General features: G+C 57.8%; 3 protein-coding genes across 5 annotated transcripts in view; all 3 read left to right on the top strand.

The window, feature by feature from the left end:
• The window catches only part of LOC102936339 (interferon-induced very large GTPase 1), a 29,709-nt gene extending 12,895 nt beyond the window's left edge, over window positions 1–16,814 (top strand). For 2 of the 3 annotated variants that reach the window (XM_043548247.1, XM_037898849.2), the window contains 4 exons: window positions 219–362; window positions 1,046–1,102; window positions 1,226–1,282; window positions 11,013–16,814. In XM_043548247.1, the coding sequence (XP_043404182.1) occupies window positions 219–362; window positions 1,046–1,102; window positions 1,226–1,282; window positions 11,013–15,730 (4,976 nt within the window). In that variant the 3' untranslated portion in view covers window positions 15,731–16,814. Of the gene's footprint in view, window positions 1–218; window positions 363–1,045; window positions 1,103–1,225; window positions 1,391–7,280; window positions 7,350–11,012 lie in introns of all 3 variants that reach the window. The other variant, XM_043548246.1, reaches the window with a different exon arrangement.
• LOC122466143 (CD276 antigen-like) overlaps window positions 1–19,890 on the top strand; it is a 99,578-nt gene that overhangs the window by 52,522 nt on the left and 27,166 nt on the right. The window lies entirely within an intron of this gene.
• LOC119566509 (programmed cell death 1 ligand 1) lies at window positions 17,522–19,711 on the top strand. The gene is made up of 3 exons (XM_037901469.2): window positions 17,522–17,682; window positions 18,026–18,358; window positions 19,168–19,711. The coding sequence occupies exons 1-3, from the start codon at window positions 17,628–17,630 to the stop codon at window positions 19,332–19,334; spliced, it is 555 nt and encodes a 184-aa protein (XP_037757397.1). The 5' UTR covers window positions 17,522–17,627; the 3' UTR covers window positions 19,335–19,711.

Below are 19,890 nucleotides of genomic sequence, written 5' to 3'. Positions count from 1 at the left end.
CAGCGCTCAGGGCTGTGCATTTTCACACCCCTGAGTGCTGAAACTATCCTGACTTTGAATTTGAAGTGTAGGCCAGGCCTCAATGACTATCCACTGGCAGGAGATCCAGTCCTCAAAGTCTTTCCAGTACCATTGCGAAATGATCCCATATGCCTAGTATTGATCACAGTCTGTGTCCTGAGCCCTCAACAGTTTTCTTTTAACCTCTCCAAACGCAGCCTTGATGAGGGAGAACGAGACTGAGGCGGAGAGCTCTCGCCGCAGCAACGCTTGGATTTTCGCCATCGTGGGCGTGGTAGTAACAGTTGTGGTCGGTGTTGGATACCGTATGTACCGGAGAAGAAGACGGAGCTCTCAGAAAGGTAACAGCATTGGAGAACTATGTTTTTCTTCTTGTTCCCAAGGGATCCATTTGTCTGGAAAACAAACTATGGAGCAGGCAGCCCAGTGATGAGCAGCTGGGGCACCCAAATGCTGCCCTCCAAGTAAACTTAGGAGCAACATCACCCGCCCAGGAGATATTTGTGAGGGCTGGAAATTAATAATGTGTCTACGAAGAGGGGAGGGCGAGAGGGACTCAAACTAATGGATCTGCCGTTAGACAAATTTACCGATAAGGACAAAGTCTTTTTCTTGTACACGATCCATCCATCAGTCTGGAAAGGGAACACTGGGAGCTAGCGATCAGGGAAGCCACCTGCTCTTCTCCAGAAGATACTCAGAGGCTTCCCGCTGCAGCCAGGTGAACCCACTGGGGACCAATCCCTTAATCAGTCCATCAAAGAGGAGTTGCAGGCAGGTTTCGATACCTCATACTTCTTGGGTAGTCAGTCAGGTAATTTCCCTGAAGCACAGTCACTTCCCGGTCTGCAAGCAGATGCGACCTGTAGGAACTATTGTAACCTACCGAGTTTGCAGTTAGAACAGGCAAACACAAGTAACGAGCGGTGAAGCACTCTTTGCATGAGGGATGTAACACAGTCTGACTGTACCATGCAATAAAGGCGTACCGTGCTCTGGCTCAGAGTTATGCTCTTTATTTCAGATACTCCTGTACGCCACGGTGCAGAAAGCGAAGTTCGCCTGCAGACAGACTACAACGGTAAATACCCCAGCGCTGAATGCTGTGAGGACTCCTTCACATGAAGGATGCAATAGCCCATGTAACACACGGTGCGGCAACGGGTCACCACGCTCTGGCTCAGATTTCTGTTCTTGGTTTCAGCTCCGCGAGAACAGCATGGTGAAGAGACGGCTGTCCTGCTGGAGTCTGAGCCTGAAGGTAAATATTTGACACTGGATTCTGAGACTCGCTCTTTACGCGAAGGATGCAATAGAGCAGGTAACGCGGTGCGGCAACGGGTCACCCCCCTCTGGCTCAGGGTTATGTTCTTGTGTGACGATGTGAAGCAGCAGGGAGGGGGGAGTGTTGACCTGGGAATGTGCCCTGGGGACGGGAGACCTGAGAGCCTGTAACCTGAGCCAGGAGGGGGAGGGGGAAGGTGACACCCCTCCCAGGAAGCTGGACAAAGGCTGCTGGAGAGAGCCTGCTGCGCGGGGTTTGGTTTCAGTTTTGGGCTGGGTGCAGGAATGCAGGGAACCCCAGGGCTGGGGTCTAAGCTCCCTGCCCCCCCGGAAGGACTTGACTGAGGGGTCCTGGGTGTCCCCACAAGCTCTGTTTTGGACTGTGTTCCTGTTGTCCAATAAACCTGTTTTACTGGCTGGCTGAGAGTCTCAGTGAGTCCCAGGAAGAGGGGTGCAGGGCCTGGACTCCCCCACACTCCGTGACAACTGGCGGCAGCGGTGGGATCTACTGCAACCCGTGAACGGCGCTTCCTGCAGTAAGTGACAGGAGAGCAGTAAAACGAAGGGGGATTGACGGGGACCAGGTGTGCTGAAGATTCAGAGAGAGACGGTTTCAGGGGGCGGTTAACCCCTGGGAGTGTGTGACCAGAGAGAAGGACTTTTGCAGTAACAGGGTCCCCCGGGGGATTGCAGCGAGCGGTCCCAGGGGCGGAGGAGTCTGCAGCTCGACCCTGGCAAAGAGGTGGTGACCTCAAGAAGGACTGGCACACTAGGGGCTTTTCCTGGAAACCGTGGACAGCTGCCCGGCCTGCGAGTGGCCAGCAGGGAGATGGACGCTAAACGCCTTAAGAGCGACCTGGTGGAGCTGTGCAGGCAGAGGGGGCTGCGCATCGGGAGGTCCACCAAGGAACAGCTGATTGCCCAGTTGGAGGAGAGGGATCGCTTGGATGACCCGATCCCTGTCCCGGAGGGAAGCCGCCCGGGGGACGCAGCATGGGCCCTGGGGCCTGACCAGGCTGGGAGTGGTCAGACTGCTGCCCAGGACATCCCGAGACCCTCCCTACCTATGCCTGGGGGAGGGGTTGGGGGAAGCCCAGCGAATACCGAGGGCACCCTGACCCCAGCAGCCAGCAGGGGATCCTCCCGGCGGAGCTCCCCATCCCTGGAGCGGATGCGGCTGGAATGGGAGAGGGAGATGAAAATGCGGGAGCTGGAGGATCATGAAAAACAACGTCAACATGAGCAGGAGGAGAAGGAGAGGGAGCGTCAGGAGAAGGAGAAACAAAGACAGCATGAACTGGAGCTGGCCAGGCTGAGGAGCAGTGGGGCCCCGGCTGCGGTGAGTGCGGGGGGACCCCAGACTGCAAGGAGCTTTGATAAGTGCTTCCTGGCCCAGCGGAAGGAGGGGGAGGACATCGATAGCTTCCTGACGGCCTTTGAGAATGCCTGCGAGCTGCACAGGGTTGACCCTGCAGACAGGCTCCAGTTCCTCACCCCCTTACTGGACCCCAAAGCCGTGGAGGTGTACAGCCGAATGACAGGGGCAGAGGCAGGGGACTACGAACTGTTCAAACAGGCCCTGCTCCGTGAGTTTGGGCTGACCCCCGAGATGTACCGGAGAAGGTTCCGGAGTCAGCGTAAAATGCCTGAGGTCACCTACCTACAACTGGTCAACCGGATGCAGGGATATGCCCGCAAGTGGACAGCGGGGGCCCAAACTAAAGAGGACCTGCTTGACCTGTTCGTACTGGAGCACCTGTATGAACAGTGCCCTTCCGACCTGAGGCTGTGGCTGGTGGACAAAAAGCTCGCGAACCCCCAGCACGCAGGGCAGCTGGCCGACGAGTTTGTGAACAGTCGGTCAGGGGGTAGCCGGGAGGAGTCCCAAAAGAACAGGCCCCCCCCGATGCAGAGAGAGAGTCACCATGGGGCCTCCCAGCGGGGAACTAGGGAGAACCCCCTCCCAAGGGGAACGCCTGGCGTCGGGCCCCTCCGACCCGCTCGAGGGGACCAACGTGACCTGAGCTGCTATCACTGTGGCCAGAGAGGCCACGTACGGGCCCAGTGCCCCGGGCTCAGGGACAAACTGAGCAGACCCAACCTACCCAGGGTTAACTGGGTAGGGACTCAGCTGGACGAGGGGCAGACGGCCCAGGCAAGGGGGGCTGCCAGTTTACCACCTGCTCCGGAGGGAAGAGTACCCCCGGCCAGCCCCGCCAGAGGGCTGGAGGCTCTGGACTCAGGGTGCTCGGTTTACAGGGTGGGTGCGGGGCTGTCCCTCCGGAGAGAGTGCCTTGTTCCCCTGGAGGTGGATGGGAGGAAGGTCAATGGATACTGGGATACGGGCGCGGAGGTGACGCTGGCCCGGCCCGAGGTGGTGGCCCCCGATCGGGTGGTGCCCAACACCTACCTGACCCTGACGGGGGTGGGTGGGACCCCATTTAAGGTGCCCGTGGCAAGGGTACACCTGAAATGGGGGGCCAAGGAGGGCCCCAAGGATGTGGGGGTACACCACCATTTGCCCACTGAAGTTTTGATGGGGGGAGACCTAGAGGACTGGCCAAGCGACCCCCAGACCGCCCTGGTTGTGACCCGTAGCCAGAGCCGGCGAGGGGCACTGCACCCTGACCTTGGGGAGGGTACCACACTGGAGGCGCAGGACCCTACCCTGGTGGGGAGGGAGCGCCGAGGGGCACGGCTCAGAGAGGCTGAGGCCTTAGACCTGACCACTGAGGGGGAACCGGGCCCCATCCCTTCCCCAGCCGCTGAGTTCCAGGCCGAGTTGAGGAAAGACCCCTCCTTGCAGAAGCTCAGGGACCTGGCCGACCTCAGGGTGGGACGGACCATGAGGAGAGGCTGCCAGGAGAGGTTCCTGTGGAAGAAGGGGTTCCTGTACCGAGAATGGGCTCCCCCAGGGGAAGGGGAGTCCTGTGGGATCAGGAGGCAGCTGGGGGTCCCCCAGAAGTATCGCCGCAAGCTCCTGTCCCTGGCCCATGACATCCCCCTCGCAGGGCACCAGGGAATCCGGCGCACCCGGCAGAGGTTGCTACAGAACTTTTACTGGCCCGGGGTCTTTACCACCGTCCGGCAGTATTGCCGATCCTGTGACCCCTGTCAGAGGGTGGGGAAGGCCCGGGACAAGGGGAAAGCGGCGTTGAGACCTTTGCCCATCATAGAGGAGCCTTTCCAGAAGGTGGCCATGGACATCGTGGGGCCTCTCAGCAAGACGACCCGGTCGGGGAAGAAATACATTCTGGTGGTGGTAGATTTCGCCACCCGCTACCCCGAGGCAGTGCCCTTAGCTTCCATTGAAGCCGACACCGTGGCAGATGCGCTCCTGACCATTTTCAGCCGAGTGGGGTTCCCCAGGGAAGTCTTGACAGACCAAGGCTCCAACTTCATGTCGGCCCTGCTCCGGTGCTTGTGGGAGAAATGTGGGGTCCGGCACGACTGGGCCTCAGCGTATCACCCCCAGTCCAATGGGCTGGTGGAGAGGTTTAACGGGACGCTAAAGATGATGCTGAAAACCTTTATGAACCAGCACCCGCAGGATTGGGACAAGTACTTACCTCACCTGCTGTTCGCGTACAGGGAGGTGCCCCAGGAGTCTACCGGATTTTCGCCTTTTGAACTGTTATATGGAAGGAGGGTGAGGGGCCCCCTGGACCTGATGAGAGACGAGTGGGAGGGGAAGGCCACTCCCGATGGGGAGTCAGTGGTGGAGTATGTCCTGATCTTCCGAGAGAGACTGGCTGAACTCATGGGCCTGGCCAGGGAGAATCTGGCCAGAGCCCAGAGGAAGCAGAAGGTCTGGTATGACCGCACGGCGCGGGCCCGGGCCTACGCCACCGGGGATCCGGTGATGGTTCTCATCCCCGTGAGAAAGAACAAACTACAGGCCGCCTGGGAAGGCCCGTTCAAGGTCGTCAAGCAGCTCAATGAGGTAAACTATGTGGTGGAGCTGTCGAACCGGGCCCACCACCGCCGGGTGTACCATGTGAATATGATGAAGCCATATTATGCCTGGGGAATGTGGTGTTGGCCGTGTGTGGACAGTGGGAGGAGCAGGGAGATGACCCTTTAGTAGATCTGTTCCCTGGGACCAGAGCTGGTTCCCCCCTGGAAACAATTCCCCTCTCGGATCAGCTCACCCCTGCCCAGCAAGCTGAGGTCAGGGGGGTGCTGCATCCGTACCGACAGCTGTTTTCCAACCAGCCTGGACGCACTAATCTGACTGTCCACCGGGTGCAGACAGGGTCGCACCCGCTGATAAGATGCTCCCCCTTCCGAGTCACAGGGAAAACTGCTCAGGACCTGGAAAGAGAGGTCCGGGACATGCTGGCTTTGGGGGTGATCCAGCCATCGGCCAGCCCTTGGGCCTCGCCGGTGGTGCTGGTCCCCAAAAAGGACGGGTCGGTCCGGTTCTGTGTGGACTATCGGAAGCTCAATGCCATCACTGTATCTGATGCCTACCCCATGCCCAGGCCGGACGAGCTCCTAGACAAGCTGGGAGGAGCTCGGTACCTTATCACCATGGACCTTACAAAGGGCTACTGGCAAGTGCCGCTGGATGCAGATGCCCGGCTGAAATCGGCCTTTATCACCCCTCTGGGGCTCTATGAGTTCCTGACCCTGCCTTTCGGCCTCAAGGGAGCGCCGGCCACCTTCCAGCGCCTGGTGGACCAGCTCCTGAGGGGGATGGAGAGTTTTGCCGTGGCGTATATTGACGACATCTGTGTCTTTAGCCAGACCTGGGAGGACCACGTTTCCCAGGTTAGACAAGTGCTGGACCGACTCCAGGGGGCTGGGCTGACTGTCAAAGCGGAGAAGTGCAAGGTGGGGATGGCTGAAGTATCTTACCTGGGCCATCGGGTGGGGAGCGGCCACCTAAAGCCGGAACCGGCCAAGGTGGAGGTGATCAGAGACTGGCCCGCTCCCCACACCAAAAAGCAGGTCCAAGCCTTTATTGGGATGGCAGGATACTACCGAAGATTTGTGTCCCACTTTAGCGCCATAGCCACCCCCATCACTGAGCTATGCAAGAAGGGGAAGCCAGACAAGGTGGTCTGGACCGAGCAGTGCCAGGAGGCTTTCCGGGCGCTGAAGGAGGCTCTGGTCAGTGGCCCAGTTCTGGCAAACCCAGACTTTGACAAGCCCTTTGTGGTGTTCGCCGACGCCTCCGACACGGGACTGGGGGCGGTGTTAATGCAGGAGGATGAAAAGGGGGAGAGACACCCCATCGTGTACCTGAGCAAGAAGTTGCTACCCGGGAGCAACACTACGCGGCCATCGAGAAGGAGTGCCTGGCCATGGTGTGGGCCCTCAAGAAACTAGAGCCCTATCTCTTCGGGCGACACTTCACCGTCTACACCGACCACTCTCCCCTGACCTGGCTGCACCAGATGAAAGGAGCCAACGCCAAGCTCCTGAGGTGGAGCCTGCTCCTGCAGGATTACGACATGGACGTGGTCCACGTGAAGGGAAGGGCCAACCTGATAGCGGATGCGCTGTCCCGGAGAGGGGGCCCCGAACTTCCCCAGGTCACTGGTCACAGTGACCCCGCTCAGTTCAGTCTCGAAGGGGGGAGAGAAGTTGTCACGGAGTGTGGGGGAGTCCAGGCCCTGCACCCCTCTTCCTGGGACTCACTGAGACTCTCAGCCAGCCAGTAAAACAGAAGGTTTATTGGACAACAGGAACAAACAGAGCTGTGGGTACAACCAGGACCCCTCAGTCAAGTGCTTCTGGGGCAGCAGGGAGCTCAGACCCCAGCCCTGGGGTTCCCTGTGTTCCTCCACCCAGCCCCAACCTGAAACTAAACCCACCCAGCAGGCCCCCTCCTGCAGCCTCCGTCCACATTCCCGGGCAGAGGTGTCACCTCCCCCTCCCGGCTCGGGTGACAGGCTCTCCGGTCTCCCCTCCCCAGGGCACAGTCCCAGGGCAACACTCCCCCCTCCCTGCTGCTTCACATCGTCACATCTTGGTTTCCGCTCCACGTGAACACTGCAACGAAGAGGATGAGGTTTCCCTGCAGAATGAGTCTGAAGGTAAGCGCCCCACTGCTGGATTCTACACAGTTCTGTGACAGGGACGAGCCTCAAGCTGCCCGGTGAGCTGCCTACGGTCCCCGTTTGAACCTTTATCTGATCGTACCCTGTGGGCGGAAACGTTCAGTAGCCACGTGTGCAATGAACTAAAGCGGGGAGACCGGACAATCTTTCTCAACAACGAGACAGGGGAAAATAGTCCCGGAGTACCTTCCTCTGAAATGGGTCCCAAGGCAATGTTTGCAGGTTCCCACACGCACACGAGCCGCGCAGCAGGCCTGGGCAGAGAAAACGGGCACTCCTGCCGTAATGGGAGCGTGGCTTTAAAACTCGGCTAGCACAGGCCCACTGAGGCGGCTCAGAAGTGTTTTTTCAACAGTTTAGAACCGTGGTTTTTTTTCTTTCTCCACCAAACCAAATAGTTTGGTGCTTGTCTAGGCTAAGATTAGATTTCAAACTCCAGACGTTTTACTGTAGCCATGTTTTGGTTTGGGTTTGTTAAGTGGTAAAACACACAATTTTAACAATGGGGAAAAGCAGACGTTTCCCTCACTCCTCCATAGCTCAAAAATGGCTGAAGAGAAGAGAGTTTGCTCAAACTTTCTATAAAATTCACCTTCGCCACAGAGTCCAAGGCCAATTTCAGCCCCACAGATGAATGAAGGGTTGAGAAAGTGATGAGATGATGAAAAGAGGGGTGTAGAAGTGGGCTGTTTTGCATCCTCATCGGCAGCAGGTGAACACCGCTGTGTACCTGCTCAGATTCAACCACCTGTGTTTCTGTTAAGCCCTGGTCACAAAGGTGATTTTTTTTTCACTCCTCAATAAAGCTCTTTTTAACTTGAAATTATTTACACTGACTTGTATCCACCATCCTACTGCCCATTGTTTTCTCTGGGCTTGACAACCTGCATAATTTTGGGTCATCCAGGAATTTTGCCACCTCGCTGCTCATTGAAGTGTTATTTTAAACTGCTACATAAACATCAAGTTCAGGCTGGGGCTGACTACACACACGGCAGTGGTTTGAAATGAGGGGAATAAAGCATTAAGCGTTAGCTGTTCATATCGGATCCATTCGGAAAAAGAGAGGTTGCTTCTCTGTCCAGTCACACACTTGGGAGCAGACACTCCCTTGTGCTGAGCTACACAACCCTTGTGGAAGACGTGTGTGTAGGAGGGTGTGCGATGCTCTCTTGTGGCATGTCCTCACATTCATCCCAAACGTAAGGCGCTGTTACAGTTCGGTTTATGCAGCCCCCAGCCCCACCCAGGCACTGCTGCCAAGGTCCAAAGACAGGGCCAGTGAGCGCCAGGGGTCCTCGCTTGGTGCTGATGGTGTGGCAGCAAGGCACGGTGCAGCTGCGGGGTTGGGGCCAGAGGAGCAGCAGCAGCCGGGGTGGTGATATTGGCGGGTGATGCAGGAAATGCAGCAGCCGGGGGTGGTGATATTGGCGGGTGGTGCAGGAAATGCAGCAGCCGGGGGTGGTGATATTGGCGGGTGATGCAGGAAATGCAGCAGCCGGGGGTGGTGATATTGGCGGGTGATGCAGGAAATGCAGCAGCCGGGGGTGGTGATATTGGCGGGTGATGCAGGAAATGCAGCAGTCGGGGGTGGTGATATTGGCGGGTGATGCAGGAAATGCAGCAGCTGGGGGTGGTGATATTGGCGGGTGATGCAGGAAATGCAGCAGCCGGGGGTGGTGATATTGGCGGGTGATGCAGGAAATGCAGCAGCCGGGGGTGGTGATATTGGTGGGTGATGCAGGAAATGCAGCAGCCGGGGCTGGTGATATTGGCGGGTGATGCAGGAAATGCAGCAGCCGGGGCTGGTGATATTGGCGGGTGATGCAGGAAATGCAGCAGCCGGGGCTGGTGATATTGGCGGGTGATGCCGGAAATGCAGCAGCCGGGGCTGGTGATATTGGCGGGTGATGCAGGAAATGCAGCAGCCGGGGGTGGTGATATTGGCGGGTGATGCAGGAAATGCAGCAGCCGGGGGTGGTGATATTGGCGGGTGGTGCCGGAAATGCAGCAGCCGGGGGTGGTGATATTGGCGGGTGATGCAGGAAATGCAGCAGCCGGGGCTGGTGATATTGGTGGGTGATGCAGGAAATGCAGCAGCCGGGGCTGGTGATATTGGCGGGTGATGCAGGAAATGCAGCAGCCGGGGCTGGTGATATTGGCGGGTGGTGCAGGAAATGCAGCAGCCGGGGGTGGTGATATTGGCGGGTGGTGCAGGAAATGCAGCAGCCGGGGGTGGTGATATTGGCGGGTGATGCAGGAAATGCAGCAGCCGGGGGTGGCGATATTGGCGGGTGATGCAGGAAATGCAGCAGCCGGGGGTGGTGCTGGTTTAGGAGACAAACCAGGGTCTCCCCCCGCCCCAAGTCAGTGCTGATGGCACGAGCTCTTTGCCCGGCACTAGAGGGGGTCTGAGGCATAGCCAGTGAGGTGAGCCTGGAGGCAGCGCTAACAGGCCTGAGGAGTCCGGGGTGTGAAAGCTTTGCGCACTGCACAGCGAGCCGGGGAACGAATCTCCCCTGGGCAGAGGACGCAGTGGCTCTGCATGTCCAGTTCCGGGTGGCTGGCTGGGCACAATGCACAGCGGTGTGGGGTTCTTGGCCCAGCACGGCTCTGGTGCCAGGGCCAACCCGGAAGGCTCAGAAATAGATAATAGAAAAAAGAAAGATTTAGGGGGATAACATGGATACAGCAGGGGGGTGTCTGGGGTAATGGAGCAGGAACTGACTTAGGCAGCCTTGGGCCCTGAGCGTTTGACGGGCCCCCCTCAGTGGACATGGCTCTGAAGAGGGCCCCGCAGCGAAGAAGAACTATCAAATCGTATTCTCTGAGCTCCTCGCAGTTCCGTTACCCTTCCTGTAACTAGGCCAGGTCCCCCTTTTGCTCTCCCTGGGGTTAGGCAGGTCACACAGTCGAGCCCTCACAGTTAGGCAACCTGCGTTCTGCTCCGGGCTCTTCCGCTCTGTGCACGGTGGAATGGAGCCGGGGGCCTGTGGAAACCAGGCTGTGGTCCGGTAACTAAACGCTGTATCACAATGCATACAAGGGGGCTGGATGAAAGTCACGTGGGCTCGACTGTGCAACCCAAGTAGCATTTTTAATGCGGTTTGTAATGTAATTGTGCAGACAGTATGCGCCGTACGGGGTACATGACACTGATATATTTGGGTCGAGTTGTATAAAATTATGAATGCTACAAAGGTCAGTTAAGGGCTCCTACTTGCCCTTTGTAATAATTCAAGGGGATTGCCTCATGGGGCAGGACGAGGTGTCTGGAAAGATCAGGTAGAGGTTGGAGAAGTATTTTACAGAGGCAGAAATGGAACAAGGCCAAGGGCAGGACGTGAGAGTTTTGGATTAACCGGGAACCGGGGACAGGAGGGGTATAATTCTCAGGCATGAAGTTGCTGTAATGGGCAGAAATGAATTTCCGCAGAGGAGATTAGCAAATTCCTTTGATTCAGTGGGAGCTAGAAATGAGAGGAGGAGGAGGAAGCATTGTCACACTGGGAGCAGGATCATCAATAGCTTTGGCAAAAGCCAGAACAGAGCTGGTGCACCGAGAGAAATACGCGGGTGGAGAGAGGGGCACACAGAGAATGCAAACATCACCACCAACGTGTGTATTGCTTTTTGCAGGAGAAGGGAAATCACTCCAGGACTTCCTAGTGCGCCTGGGACTGGAGGGACACCAAAGCAGAAAGCTCAAGCTGGACGACATCCTGGAAATTAACACGGAGACGTTAGAAGAGAGCAACCCTCGGACGTTAGGGGAGATCCCGTGGCATTTCCTCAGGAAGGTCATGGCTGTGAACGGGATGGCCAGACGCACAAGGCTGGTACTCGCTGCACCAGGTGACAGTGGGATCAGCAAGGATGGGGAGGAACCCTTTGCCATTATTCCTCCTACCAGCCCAGCCCCCAGCGTGTGCGTGAACCCCCTGGATGTGCTCTGTGCCGTTCTGTGCTGCTCAGACACGTTCCTGCGGCAGGAGGTCCTGCTGAAGATGTCCATGTGCCAGTTCGCCCTCCCACTGCTGCTGCCTGCCCTGGACTCCCCCACGTGCACGCTCCTGCTGTGGGCCATGCGGGACATCGTGAGGAACTGGAGGCCGCGCTCCTTGCGAGACAGCCGGGGGTTCAGGGAGGAGAACCTGGTGCTCACGTCAGTGCCAACCTTTTCCTTCGTGCGGCTGGGGAGATGCAGCTTGTCCAAGTCCAAACTCCTTAACAAGGTCCTCAGCCCTCCCCAGCAGCAGCACGATTTCTTCGTGCATCGGGACATGGAGTCTGGGAACGTCCCTCGGGCAATCGCAGAGGGGATGGTAGAGATCTCCTGGTATTTCCCTGGGGGGAGGGAGAGTTCGGATCCTTTCCAGGAGCCCATTGCGGTTATTAACCTGCGGGGGGACATTGAGTCCCACCGGCTGCAGTTCCGCTTCCTGGCAGAGGTCTCCTCAGCTGTGTTCATATTCGCTGAACACATCAGTGAGAGAAAATACAAACTCCTATCATCACTGCAGGGCACGGGAACAAAATTCTACCTCATACTCAGCCCCAGAATTACCATAACCCGAGAAACACAGGGATTCCTCAATGAACTGGCCCCGCTGCTCAAGCTGACCCCGTCCCACGTGCTTGTGAAGGATAACACTGCAAACGATTCAGACTTTGTGACAAGGCTGCAGGCCACCTTAGCACACCTGACGAAGCCGCCCCAGAGAGCCGTGAGCATAGAGGACATGGCTGGGAGAGCGCGTGAACTCGGATTCCAGGTAGATGAGGACTGCGAGGAATGTGAGAAAGCGAGAAAGAGAGCAGACGAAATCACTGGGGAAATAGGGGACGTTGTCGAGTACAAGGGCAGGGCACTGATGCTCCAAGGGGATCCATGTAAACGCCTGGCTGAAGTAGAAAGAGAACTGTGTCAAATGAAGAAGCAAGGGGAAATCCCCACAGAGGATTATAAATCGCAGCTGAGGCGGGAATTGCTGGCGTTACGGACCCAGCAGCATGGGCGTGATCTCACGGGCGGGATGGGGACATTCAAGGCATCACTCGAACAGCTCACTCCAGTGGAAACACACTACTTCCTGAAGTGGATGAAATTCAGACTGGATCACATTGCTCGGGAGAATCTTTCCAAACTGCGGGCTGAATATAAGGAGACATATAGGACTCCAGGCTGTAGCCCCAAGGAGATAGCAAAGCTAGGTGAGTTAATTGCAGCCAGTTCCTTAGGGGTGGAGCATTTCATGCGGGAGTTGGGGCAGTTTTATGAGGCAGAACACTCAGTGTGTAAGGACGGCAAAGTAGCCCAAAGCCAAAGGCAGTTCACCCATCTCCCAGGCATAGCCGCTGAGCTGATGCTGAGCGGATTTCCTCTAGAGATCATCGATGGAGACGCATCCTACGTCCCGCTGCAGTGGGTGACAGAGGTTCTGACCGAGCTCCATGCCAAGCTGCGGGGAAGGTCCAGGTTGCTGGTTCTGTCAATGCTGGGCGTGCAGAGCACCGGCAAATCCACCCTGCTGAACTCCATGTTCGGCCTGCAGCTGGCAGTGAGCAGCGGCCGATGTACGCGAGGAGCCTTCATGACGCTCATTCAAGTTGCAGAGAAGTTTCAGCAGGAGCTTGGCTGCGACTTTATCCTGGTGATAGACACAGAAGGCTTGAGAGCCCCTCAGCTGGCCAAGCTGGAGGACAGCTATGAACATGACAATGAGCTGGCCACACTGGTGATTGGGTTAAGCGACATAACGATCGTTAACATGGCCATGGAGAACACCAGCGAAATGAAGGACATTCTGCAAATCGTGGTCCATGCCTTTCTCAGGATGAAGGAAATCGGGCACAAACCCAACTGCCAGTTTGTGCATCAGAACATCAGTGACGTGTCTGCCCACGAGCAAAACATGAGGGACAGGAATCATTTCCTGGAACATCTCAATGAAATGACCAAAGCTGCAGCGAGGATGGAAAAACTAAACAGGGATCTGACTTTTTGTGATATTATGGCGTATGATCCGGAAGAACACGACTGGTACATCCCTGGGCTGTGGCAGGGAGTCCCGCCCATGGCTCCAGTGAACCTGGGGTACAGTGAGAGTGTTTATGAGCTAAAGAAATACTTGGTTGAAGTTATGAGAAGCTGGTCACCTAACAGAGACCCCAGGGACATCCCCCGGTTTACCAAGTGGGTGAAGAGTCTGTGGAACGCTGTGAAACACGAGAACTTCATCTTCAGCTTCAGAAACAGCCTGGTAGCTGAGGCCTATAACCAGCTGTCTCTGAGGTATTCGGAGTGGGAGTGGGAGCTCCGCAGGGAGATGCATCTCTGGGTATGTGGCCAAGAAACTGCAATTCAGAACCAGCCCTGTAATGAACTACCTGATGCCAGGAACTTAAAACAGGAGGCACAGGGAAAAGTGCAGCAAGGGGAAGAGAAGATTTTGTTTCGTTTACAGGAATACTTTGAAAGTGGAGCTAGAAACCGACACCTGATAGAAAAGTACAGAGAAGATTTTGTCAGAAGCACAAAGAGCCTGACGACAGAACTTGAGCGTTACTCAGCCAGCAAGTGTGAAGAAGCAATTCTTATTACAAAAAGCAGGCATAAAATAGACAATATCCAGGCCACGTACATGAGAATGACGGAAAAGAAAGTCGTCAGCCTTCTGGAAAATTGCAAGAGAAGAAAACTTAAACTGGACACGAAGGAACTGGAAGTAGAATTTGAAACGATGTGGAAGGAAGCAGTGTCTGAGTTAAAGCTCATTAGTTTAAGGAAACGCCAACTTTCCCAAGATCTAGAGTTCCAGCTGAGAAAGGACCTGGAGAATCGAGGGAGCACAGTCAGGCAGAAACTTCAAGAAGCAGGAAATTTGTGCAGTTACAGGATTAAATCTTTCACTATGGATAATGAGTATTTGGATTTAACGTGTTTCGGGGACACAAGAGAATCGTTCACAGAGGAATACTGGCACAACGCAGAGGAACTTGCTCAGTCTTTAATGGACAAGTGCCACCGTTATATCGAAGAGAAGGTGAATTCCAAAGTGGACTATGATGAGACCTATGGCAGAGAACTGCTGCGGATGATCAACGAGAGGCTTCAGCAGGAGGACGTGCCAAACCTTCACACTAATGCTTGCTTTGAAGTTGACCTGAAACTTCATATTTTGGGGGAGGCGGCCCATGCATTCCAGGGGATGCATGAAGACTTTATCAAAGAAAATGATCCTCGGGAACGGCTGGAGAAACTGAAACCTCAGTATTTGTCCACATTTATAAACCATTACCTGGAAAAGGATTCCTGCCAGCAGAGAGCCAGGGATTTCTGTGAGCTCTGTCTCAAACCTGCCCTGGCAGAACATGTTAACAAAAGACTGGGAATCAGGATAGTAGATGACCTTTCCAGCAGTGAGAAGGCCAATGGTTACCGCAGCCGGGCCTGCTTCCAGCTCTCTGTGCTGCAGAAGCTGCTGGAAGAGCTGGACTTTGACAACTACAAGAAATACATTAACGACTATGAAAGTTTTGTCAAAGCGGCGATACGGAGAGACATTTCAGATCACTATGGAAACAGAGAAAGCGTCGAAGCTCTCGAAGCAGAGATCCTGTCCACCATCATCAAGAAAGTCAGAGGAGCTCTAGAGATGCCAACCGATGGGGGACCGAGCACAGTCTCTGACTTTGTAGCAAACCTTTGCAGGCTGTTACAGAAAGACCTAGTCATCCCCAGGGACAGTTTGGAAATGATCCTCTTCCAATTTACGGCCAGCGCTGATCCCAGCCAGTTTTCTGCGGACATTCGGGACTCTCTCTCTGAGCTGGAGCAGAACCTGGCCTCAGAATTCAAAGCTGTGAACATGGAGGAGAAACTGTCCAAGCTCCAGGTGAAGCCCCAGGATGAGCTGTTCAAGCGAGTGTTTGGCTGTGGGACGCAGTGTCCGTTCTGCGGAGTCCCCTGTGAAGCAGAAGGCCCGACCCACAGGGAGCACTTTGCATCAGCACATCGGCCCCGTGGACTGAGGCGACGCAGGGATCACATCACAAAAATACTTGGCTATTCGTTATGCTCCTCTGATGTGGTCTCTAATGCTTTGTTTAGCAATTCCGATACAAATGGGAAACTGGTTCCCTTCAGAGATTACCGCCAGCATTACCCAGACTGGCTCATTCAGCCAGACCCCAGCGCAGAGGCTTCCGATTACTGGAAGTTTGTATTTAAAGAGTTCAGTCACCAGTTTGCCAGCAAGCATAAGGCTAAGCCAGCCGATCTCCCAGAAGACTGGTGGAAAATAACCAAGGAGCAGGCCATGGAGAGCATTAAGGGCATGTATAGCATGCAATAGTCCAGCACAGACAGCCTGGTCTTCCAGACACTTTGGCTGCTCAATGTTATGCATGAAGAAATGTGGTGAGTAACATGTAAGGTGGGCCATATGAAGTAATATTCAAGTGCAAAGGGGCTTGGTGCCACAATCTGTCTATTGCTGTGTGTCCTGCGAAATGAAATAATTTTGCCTCGGTCTGGCAGAAAAGAACGGTGAAAATACTGCTGCCCTCTGAGCAATAGTCACAATCGGGGCCTCTTCGGGTGGTTTCCATTTGGACGAGAAATCAGTGAGACAGAGTCATTATGTGCAGACAGCCGCTTTCTGTGATCGTAGGAACATGCTACGGACCGGCAGAAAGCCCGGTCCCATGCACCCAGTCATCCCAGCGTCATGGTGCCTTAGGGCTGGTCTGCACTTAAACATTAGATCGACCTAGCAGCATTGCTCAGAGCTGTGAAAAATTCACACCCCTGAATGCCGTAGTTAATCCAACACAACCCAGTGTAGACCTGGCTAGCTCAGTGTGTGTGTATGTTTGGGGAGGGGTGTCGCTGTTGAAATCCCAGCAGCAGCAGTGGGCCTGGAGAGGTGTCCCGAAGAGCCAGGGGGAGGGAGTGTCAGTCACAGCCCCTACCCTGTCAGGCTACTGGGGGATTGTGGGGTGTCTCATGTGGGAGTCATGGGGGGCCCCTACCAAGGTGCAGGACACCGGCCATGTGAGTAGGGTCCCACGGCAGTGTGACAACATGGAAATATTCTGTAATTTTGTAATTCTGTAAATTTTCTGTAATGGGTCATTATATAAAGTAAAACTATTTCCCCAAGTTTATCCCCCCCCCCCCCCACTGTTCCTCAGACCTTCTTGTCAACTGCTGGAAATGGCCCACCTTGATTATCACGATAAAAGGTTTTCTCCCCCGCCCCCCACCCCGCTCTCCTGCTGGTAATAGCTCACCTTTCCTGATCGCTCTCATTACAGTGTGTATGACAACACCCATTTTTTTCATGTTCTCTGTGTATATAAATCTCCCCACTGTATTTTCCCCTGCATGCATCCGATGAAGTGAGCTGTAGCTCACAAAAGCTTATGCTCAAATAAGCTGGAGACATAGAGTGAAGGGCAGACGGGGTTGTCTGGCTCACTGTCCCCCAAAATGGACCCGGCTGAGGGGTCCTGTTCTCTGCACCTGCAAGCTCTGTGTTAGACCATGTTCCTGTCATCTAATAAACCTTCTGTTTTCCTGGCTGGCTGAGAGTCCCGTCTGACTGCGAAGTCGGGGGGCAGAACCCTCTGGCTTCCCCAGGAGCCTGCCTGGGCGGACTGGCTGTGGGAAGCGCACGGAGGGGCAGAGGAGGCTGAATGCTCCGAGGTCAGACCCAGGAAGGTGGAGCCGGGTGAGCTGTGTGTCCTGCAGACAGGCTGCTCCCCGAGAGGAGACTGCCCCAGAGTCCTGCCTGGCTTCGTGGGGAGCAGCTCCAGAGCATCGCCCAGGGACCCCGGGACACAGGGCTGGCACAGACCCAGGCTCTGTGTGTGTGTGTGTGTGTGTGGGGGAGATCAGCACAGACCCACATGGGGGGGCAGGGCTGGCACAGACCCAGGCCAGGGGGGGATCAGCTCATACCCCAGGCTGGGGGGGGGGGCGGGGGGGCGCAGGGCTGGCACAGACCCCAGGCTCTCTGGGGGGATCAGCACAGACCCAGGCCGGGTGCCGTGGGGTACGTGTCAGCGAATGATCCATACAAGCCTTATCTCCGGGGTCCAGCCGCGGCTGGGCCGCGCCTCCCGCCCATCACAGAGCCGTTGGCTGCTGCCCCCGATAACGCTGCCCCCCGGCCGAGCTGGGGCCCGGGGGCTGCCAGTCGGAGCCGGACGCCCTGCGGAGCAGACACAGACAGCCCCAGTGTCGCGATGAGCCGCTCCCCGCTGACCTTCCTCCTCGTCCTCGGCCTCCTCGGGGGCTGCGGTGAGTGGCCGGGAGCCCGCCCTGGACACGGGGAGCCCCGAGGGGTAGCACGTCCCCCAGCTGCGGGGCAGAGCCCCCTGGGCAGGGCGGGGAGGGCTCAATCGGGGGGCCTGGGAGACCCCCATCGCCAGCCCCCGCTGGCTGGGCCGGAAGCTGGAGGGAGCAGGGCAGAGAGAATCACCCCCCGCCCCCCCTTCTGTCCCCGCCGCGGGTACCCCACGGCTTTACCAGGGCCACTGCTCCCTGGCTGAGCGGCTGTCAGCGTCACCCCCAGACCAAGCCGGTCTCCGCGTCACCCCCTCCCCGGCCGCTGACCCTCCCCTGCTGTCTGTGCCCGGTGCAGCCGGCAAGCTGGCGGTGGAGACGGACGCCTCCCCGGTGCGAGCCAAGGTGGGGGACGACGTGGTGCTGAAGTGCCAGTTCTCCGTGGCGCGGCCCCCCGTGGACCTGAGCCAGCTGGTGGTGCAGTGGTTCCACCGGGGCGGGCAGCTGGTGGAGTTCGACACCGTGGTGAGCGGGAGCCGGCCGGGCGCCAACCTGAGCGTGGAGGGGCTGCGGAGCGGCAACGCCGCGCTCTACCTGAGCAAGGTGACCCCGGAGAGCGCCGGCAACTACCGCTGCTACGTCACCTACGCGCCCGACGTGCGCATCAAACAGGTCGTCCTCCAGGTCGAGGGTAAGGCGGCCGGCCCACCAGGGGGCCTGCTAGGGGTCCCGCCACGGGCCCTGCCACGGGTCGTGCCACGGGGCCTGCCTTGGGGCCTGCCACGGGGCCTGCCATGGGTCGTGCTATGGGCCATGCATGGGGCCCTGCCTTGGGGCCTGCCATGGGTCGTGCTATGGGGCCCTGCCCTGGGGTCCTGCCCTGGGGTCCTGCCACAGGCTGGCCAGCACTCCCCTTGCTCTCCAGAGAGCTGGGAACTCCCACCCAGAGCCAGTGCTCCCGTCCCTCTTCCCACACTCCCCGCTCCCACCCCATTCCCGCCCGCCCCCCAGGACAGAGCTCCCGCCCCCTGCCCACAGCGCCCCCTGCTGGGAGAGGGTGGGCATAGGTGGGACCTGCCCCCCCAGCGCCCCCTGCTGGGAGAGGGTGGGCATAGGTGGGACCTGCCCCCCCAGCGCCCCCTGCTGGGAGAGGGTGGGCATAGGTGGGACCTGCCCCCCAGCGCCCCCTGCTGGGAGACGGCAGGCATAGGTGGGACCTGCCCCCCCAGCGCCCCCTGCTGGGAGAGGGTGGGCATAGGTGGGACCTGCCCCCCCAGCGCCCCCTGCTGGGAGAGGGTGGGCGTAGTTGGGACCTGCCCACAGCGCCCCCTGCTGGGAGAGGGCGGGCATAGGTGGGACCTGCCCCCCCAGCGCCCCCTGCTGGCCGAGGCGGGGGCTGCAGCGGCTGCAGTTGCTGCCCCGCTGATGGAGGCGGCTGGGGCCGCCGGGGCAGACGTGCGCCGGTCGTGCTGACGGGTGTCCCCGGTTTGTGCCCCGCAGACCCCTCGAAGCCGCCCGCGGAGGAGCCGGAGGCCGTGGCCCCTCACGCCTGCGCCCCCGACCCCGACCCCCTGGTGCTGAGGAAGCTGGACCAGGTGCTGAGCATCCTGCAGCAGCTCAGCCGCAAGCTGGGCGCGGCGGGTGCCGGGGCTGGGGGGGAGGCCTGAGCCCAGCCCCGACCCCAGGGGACACCCGGGCTGCTCGGGGATGATCTCGGCGCTGTGGGGGCATCTATGGGGCCAGCTGGAGGGGGGGAATGGAGAGAGCAGCAGGGGAGGCATCGCGGAGCGAAAGAGCCAGGGAGCTGCTGGGACAGGATCGGGGCCGGGGGGGCAGAGGGGGTGGGGGCTACACATTGGGGGAGGGGGAGGGGGCTTTGCTTGGTGCTGCATGTGGGGGGATGTGGCAGGCGGCTGTGCACTGGGGGGGATGCTGTGGGGGGCTGTGCATTGGGGGAAAGGGGGTTCAGCTTTAGGGGGTCCCATTGGGCCGCACCGGGATGCAGGTTGTGAGCTGTTGTCTGAATAAAGCCCGTGGTGATGCACGGTCCGTGTCCTCGTCCGTGATGTGGGGGTCGGGGGGTGAACCCCGCCCCTGACACCCCATCCCGGCCCCACACTCTCTGTGTCTGGGGCGGTGGGACAGGCCCCCCGGGAGGGGAACGGGGGCTGCCCCATCCCAGGGGGTGCAGGGTCCGGCCCCTCTCCCTGATGGGACGCTGCC

Source organism: Chelonia mydas, chromosome 6, assembly GCF_015237465.2.
Source record: "Chelonia mydas isolate rCheMyd1 chromosome 6, rCheMyd1.pri.v2, whole genome shotgun sequence".
In the NCBI taxonomy this organism is placed as follows: Eukaryota; Metazoa; Chordata; order Testudines; family Cheloniidae; genus Chelonia; species Chelonia mydas.
Note: the sequence above shows the minus strand (reverse complement) of the source record. Positions and strands in the feature narration are given on the sequence as shown.

Excerpts from the sequence above, each read along its gene's own strand:
- LOC119566509 (XM_037901469.2), top strand. The coding sequence starts at position 17,628 with ATGAGCCGCTCCCCGCTGACCTTCCTCCTCGTCCTCGGCCTCCTCGGG. Across the intron at positions 17,683-18,025 it reads CGGCCTCCTCGGGGGCTGCG|CCGGCAAGCTGGCGGTGGAG; the intron begins GTGAGTGGCCGG and ends TGCCCGGTGCAG. Across the intron at positions 18,359-19,167 it reads GGTCGTCCTCCAGGTCGAGG|ACCCCTCGAAGCCGCCCGCG; the intron begins GTAAGGCGGCCG and ends TGTGCCCCGCAG.